General features: G+C 49.0%; 1 protein-coding gene across 1 annotated transcript; it reads right to left on the bottom strand.

The window, feature by feature from the left end:
- Positions 1-4,955: 4,955 nt before the first annotated feature.
- Positions 4,956-5,597, bottom strand: LOC125553950 (low temperature-induced protein lt101.2). Its single transcript, XM_048717590.2, has 2 exons — positions 5,357-5,597; positions 4,956-5,257 (listed from the first exon to the last, which is right to left on the bottom strand). The coding sequence occupies exons 1-2, from the start codon at positions 5,435-5,437 to the stop codon at positions 5,174-5,176; spliced, it is 165 nt and encodes a 54-aa protein (XP_048573547.1). The 5' UTR covers positions 5,438-5,597; the 3' UTR covers positions 4,956-5,173.
- Positions 5,598-6,019: the final 422 nt, after the last annotated feature.

The following is a 6,019-nucleotide window of genomic DNA, read 5'->3' as shown; positions in this document are numbered from 1 at the left end:
AGTTGCATTGCTTGCAAGGCTTATGTGATGTGTATTACCGAGAGGGCCCAGAGATACCTCTCCGACAATCGGAGCGACAAATCCTAATCTCGAAATACGCCAACCCAACATATACCTTTGGAGACACCTGTAGAGCACCTTTATAATCAGCCAGTTATGTTGTGACGTTTGGTAGCACACAAAGTGTTCCTCCGATAAACAGGAGTTGCATAATCTCGTAGTCATAGGAACATGTATAAGTCATGAAGAAAGCAATAGCAACATACTAAACGATCGGGTGCTAAGCTAATGGAATGGGTCATGTCAATCACATCATTCTCCTAATGATGTGATCCCGTTAATCAAATGACAACTCATGTCTATGGTTCGGAAACATAACCATCTTCGATTAACGAGCTAGTCAAGTAGAGGCATACTAGTGACACTTTGTTTGTCTATGTATTCACACAAGTATTACGTTTCCGGTTAATACAATTCTACCATGAATAATAAACATTTATCATGATATAAGGAAATAAATAATAACTTTATTATTTCCTCTAGGGCATATTTCCTTCAGTGGCTGCTGGTAGCAGACCCCCCCGGTGCCTGGCGCATGCTGCTGCGACTGCTGTTGGTGGCAGCCCCCGCCGCCCCACCGGCTGCGCCGGCCCCCGCCACCTTGCGGCTGCTGGGGAGGCGCGGGGGGCGCAAGCGATGCGGGCGGCAATGGGTAGTAGCCGGCCGGCGCGGGTGATGCGGGCTGACGAGGTGCGGCTGGAGGAGCAGGGCCACCGCAGGTGGTGCCGGCGACGAGGGCAGTGTGCTGGACCCGCTGCTTCCGCTTCGTCATCCTGCGCTCCTCAAGTTTGAGGTACGCGACGACGCGCTAAAAAGTGGGTTGTGGCAGCAGGGTGAGGTTGGACGCCGTGTTGCCGAAGTCCTCGTTAAGCCCGGCGGTGAGGGTGCTCGGCATGAGGTCGTTAGAGACCTTGGCACTGATGACGCGAAGCTCGTCGGCGAGCATCTTGAGCCGCATGTAGTACTCATCGATGGTGGAGTTGTCCTAGTGATAGCCGAAGAACTCCTGCTGTAAGAAAACAAGTTGCTGAAGTTTGTTGTCGGTGAAGAGCGCGTTGATCTTGGCCCATACGTCGCAGGCGTCATCATCCTCGGCGACGACCGTGTGGAAGATGTCCTTCGAGACCGTCTGGTAGAACCAATGGATGATCGTGGCCTCAAGGCGGACCACTTCGGATCGCCGTGCAAGTACTCGCTGTCCACGGAACCATCGATGTGCTCGGTGAGATAGTACTCATGGAAGATGAGGTTGAAGTAGGTCTTCCACGCGTAGTACGGCGTGCTGGAGCTGTCGAGACGGATAGGGACCCGTGCCTCAATGTTGAGGTCACGGATGGCGGCGGCGGAGGGTTTGGGGCCGACGAACGGGTTCGACGAGCCGGTGGTGGAGGATCCCGGGGAAGACATGGCGGCGCGGCTAGGTTTTTTTGCGTTGGTGGAGAGAGGAGGCAGGGAGTCGCGACAGCAGAAGGTGCGGCGGCGGCTGAAGCGAGAGGGAGCGGCGCGAGGGGAGCGCGGCTGCGGGTCGGGAGGGCAGCGGCGCGGTGCGGCGAAGAGGCGGCGGGGGGTGGCGTGGGACAACGGCGGCGGCGCGGATGTAGGAGGCGTGGTGGCGGCTGTGGGGAGCGCGGGTGGAAGCGAGCACGGGTGGCGGCAGCGCGGGTTGAAGAAGGAGGTGGCACGGCGGCGGCACGGTGCGGTGGTGGTGGGGCGGCGGCGCGGGGAAGGGCAGCGGCTAACCCTAGGAGAGGAACTATAAAGATGATACAATGTATATGGAGAGGTTTGCAATGCAATAGACGTTGTATTGATGGGGTGCTGGTGTACGTATATATATATTTCAAGGAAAAGCCTTTACCTCAACTATACAAGACTAGGAGATGGATCATAAGTCCAAAAGAAAAGGTAGGTGAATCCCATGCGAGCGAATGGCGATGAGGTATACTCCAAAGTGTTGACGTATAAATGTATTGCCTAGTCTCTTCTATCAGATCGGTCTTTTGGTTGCATTGGCTAGAGCATGCACTTCTACATGGTATCGAAGCCAAGAGATCTTGAGTTCAAGACCCAGCTAGCGCAATTAAATTGCAGCCCACTTTCAGTCCACATTTAGGTCCGAGGGAGCCACACGTGAGGGGGAGTGTTGACGTATAAATGAACTAGCGAATAAGCCCGTGGGTTGCAACGGGTGAAAAAAAAACACTTCCTAATCTAATAATCATGAGTCCAAACTTCAGTAGGTTCATGTCATTTATTTCAACACATGGCATTCCATCTGTGGTTCTATTTATCTTTCTTCCCACTCTCGTTGATGCTGGCCTCAGTGTTGACATCAACACAACACGTTTGTATGTTGTCAATCTTAGAACGTCTCCCTCTCGGTAGACGATGCAAATGAGTCCGTGCATTGCAACGGATGAAAAAACACTCACTAATCTAATAACCATGAATTCATAGGTCCATGTCCTTTATTTCAACATATGGCATCACATATGTTTTTCTATTTATCCTTCTTTCCACTCTCGTCGAAGCTGGCCTCAATGTTTACACCATCACAACACGTTTGAATGTTGTCAATCTTACGACGTCACCCTTTCGGCATAGGATGATAAATCTATTTTTTTCCTGTGAAGTTTTGACGAGGCGTGCATGCGTGGTTATAGATTTTTTTTTGTTCCCATCTTGGTTTTCCCCGCCGTAGTGTTTCATCATAAATAGCATTTTTTTTTAAATGGTTAAGATTTAAAAAAATTATCATATCCAGATTCGACATATTTTTTTAATCAAATTTCATATATAATATGTTAAATTTGGAGTTACAGTTAAAAAGCTATGGATTTTTAAAAATTCGATTAATATATAATACGGGTTTATTACCAAAAACTTGAGGGGGTTCTCTGTAAAATAGCACGACGGACCAAGAATACCTTTTTTTTATTAGTAGGTATGGATTGCTTAGTTTTTTTTATCAGATCGATCTTTTGGTTGCATTGACTAGACTACACAAAGTAACACTGTCCTAAGCTTCAAATATAGACTTGTGCGCACTGTTCGCAGCCTGCACATCAGTCACCATCGGAGATGGCGCGACGGCATCCTTTTGGTTCTCCTCTTGGCTCAATGGCACACAGCTATGCGAGGCATATCCAACGGTGTTCGCTCATTCTATCCGCAAAAACAGATCAGTCTGGGAAGCCCTGCATCAAGACCGATGGATCCTTGACCTACGCCACGGTAACCATAGCAGCATCTTGCTTCTTGTGCTGCAACTCGCTAGGGAAATCCGCAATGCTGGAATCTTGCCTAAAGAAGAAAGGAAAGACAACAATCACATGGACCCTGGGCAGCTCTAGCCAGTACACCACGCGCTCTGCCTACGACACCCAGTTCGAAGACCGCCCGACGCTCAACTTCAAGTCTACCATCTAGAAGGCATGGGCTCCAGGCAAGATGAAAATACCGCTATGGCTGCTGCACCTTGATAGGCTCTGGTGCAACGACAGACTCCAGAAACGAGGTTGGGCCAACAGCTACTTCTGTCAACTTTGTCTCCGAAATCTCAAGACCTCGTCACATCTCTTATGGGAGTGCACCGTCACTGTTCAAGTTTGGAACCAGGTGGCATCTTGGGTGGGCTGCTCCGCTCTGGGCCACACCACATGGAGCGTGGGTGAATCCACCATCGAGCGGGTCCACATGATCATCGATGGAGCTGACTCTGGCATGAAGAAGGGAACCAGATCGTTGCTCGCCTTGGTGATCTGGCACATCTGGCTGGAGCGCAACGCATGCACTTTCAAAGGCAAAGCACCATGCACTAGCAACATCACGGCAGCCTGCCGCCGCGACATGGAGCGGTGGAGAATTGCCGGAGCCAAATGTATTTCACACCCCTTCGGGGACGTGCCATGAAACATAGCGATCATGGCTTTTGGCCCGCTTTGAGTTTGACAGGCTGGCCGTGTAACTTTCTCCCCACTCCTCCGATCACTTGATCGAACTTTGTTCCCCGCTCTCTCCTGCTAATGAAATGAAAGCCTAGTATGGCCACTTTAAAAAAAAAGACTTGTGGACTCGATTTAGAGCAGCCTCTAAAAGTCATGCCGATCGGCCGTGGGATGACAATTCTTCTAGACGCGCCCTTTTGACTAAAAATGGCCGCGGTTATTACACCGATCGGGAACTTAAGGCGACTCTGCATGCTGGTGGGTTTTTTTTTTCTTTAGAATGATGCTAGGTTGAAAATTGTGATACTGAACTGCACAGTTGATTTCTTTTGGGCGTGTTCTCCCTGTGCGCCTGGTTGGCATTTTTGTTGTTGTCTCGGCGTAGTTTGGGAGGCTCCATTTTGGCTTGTTTCTCATGTCGACGGATGGCACCACACGAGCGGGCGATACCCTCTTTGCTGGCGCGACGTCGATGCCGATTCCTCTCTTCCTTTTTCTTCTTTGGAACTTATGCCTACTGTCGTGTGGGACACGTAGAGGTCGACAGTGACTTATTTCTTCAATTTCGTAATAAAGCAGGTTTGGTTCGACAAGTTAATGATTGGGAGGGCAAATGGGACCATTGCTTTCCCTGCATCTTGGGTCAGTGCCGACTCATGGGTCATTGAGCACTGAACACTTCTCCTAGATAGACTAGTTGCAACGGGCTTTGTTTCCCCTGTGTGTGTGTGTGTGTGTGTGTGTGTGTGTGTGTGTGTGTGTGTGTGTGTGTGTGAAAATGCACTTTGTAAAATCGCAGAAGAAAATTCGGTTGGAAGTAGCATCATATCAGTTCATTATTTGCTTAAGGCCTTCTTTCCTCTCGGAAGTGGCTTCATCAAGCAGTAGTGCCTTTGGAGAAACTTTCAGCAACACTGCCATTCAACTTCGATTGCTTCAGAAGGATCATTTCGACGTCCAATACTTTAAATTTAAGATCACAAGCACACTCATCACATCACAGGTCAACAATACCGAGTCCCAAAGAAAGAAAAATCCACAATACTCAATCAATACATACATAAACAAGCACGAACGATCAACACATGGTCTCTGAACACAGCATCTGTTGCTCTTGCACAGCCGCCCGCGCGTCCAGGGCTGGACTCTGCAGCAGAGGCCGTTGCTTAAGCCACCAGCACATACACCGCGTAGATGATCCCCGGTATGTACCCCAGTAAGGTCAGCAAGAGACAGATCCAGAACTCCACCTGAATCGACACATCCGCAGCAGTAATAACCAGATCAGATAGGAGACTGCAAACAAGGCACGGCGAAACCCGTACGAATTAGAAAGAGTAGCCACTTACGGCGAGGCCGTAGCGCAGGAAGACGCCGACCGGAGGCAGGATGATGGCGAGGATCACCTCTATGAACGTTGCTGAGGCCATGGCTCACTTCACTCGAGGCTTTCTGGCTTCTTTCTTTCTCTGTTCTTCCTTTCCTTTTTCCGAAAGCGAGAAGCGCCTGGATGGGGTGGGTGGTTGATTTGGATTGCAAGATCGTGTACACGTCCGTTTATATAGACAAGACTTCGGTTGTTTTTAGTAGTAACTGTTCTGGTTTGCTTTGGAGGTGGCGTACGTGTCCCTGCCCCAGCACGCGGCTTGGCCACCTGCAGTCCTGCACTCCGCCTAGCAACTTTTTGGGGACAAGTGTGCTAGTAATAACGAGCACTCTTGCGAGAGAGTACGTCCAGCACACATGGCATATGAACCCACTTTTCAAAATATACATTTTAAACACGTTTTAAAACGTTAAAAAACTTTAAAAACATTTCTCACATACATCATCACAGATATGTACGCGCGGCACAAAGTTTTGTGACAAAAAAACTATTTCTTTTTTGCCTCCGCAAAAAACAAAATTCAGTGCTTCTAAATCGCATTCCATGACTTTTTTTTGTCTTTTTTGCACAAGCCAAAGAAAAAGTTACTTTTTCATGAAACTTTCTGCTGCCCATAGAATGTCAA

This window comes from Triticum urartu, chromosome 4A (genome assembly GCF_056163025.1).
Source record: "Triticum urartu cultivar PI428250 chromosome 4A, HENAU_Tu73, whole genome shotgun sequence".
NCBI lineage: Eukaryota > Viridiplantae > Streptophyta > Magnoliopsida > Poales > Poaceae > Triticum > Triticum urartu.
The sequence above is the reverse complement of the archived record's forward strand: the minus strand, read 5'-3'. Positions and strand labels throughout refer to the sequence as shown.

Bases quoted from the DNA above. Each gene is read 5' to 3' on its own strand.
- LOC125553950 (XM_048717590.2), bottom strand. From the start codon at position 5,437: ATGGCCTCAGCAACGTTCATAGAGGTGATCCTCGCCATCATCCTGCCT. The intron at 5,258-5,356 runs GTAAGTGGCTAC...GTGTCGATTCAG, and splicing joins TCCTGCGCTACGGCCTCGCC to GTGGAGTTCTGGATCTGTCT.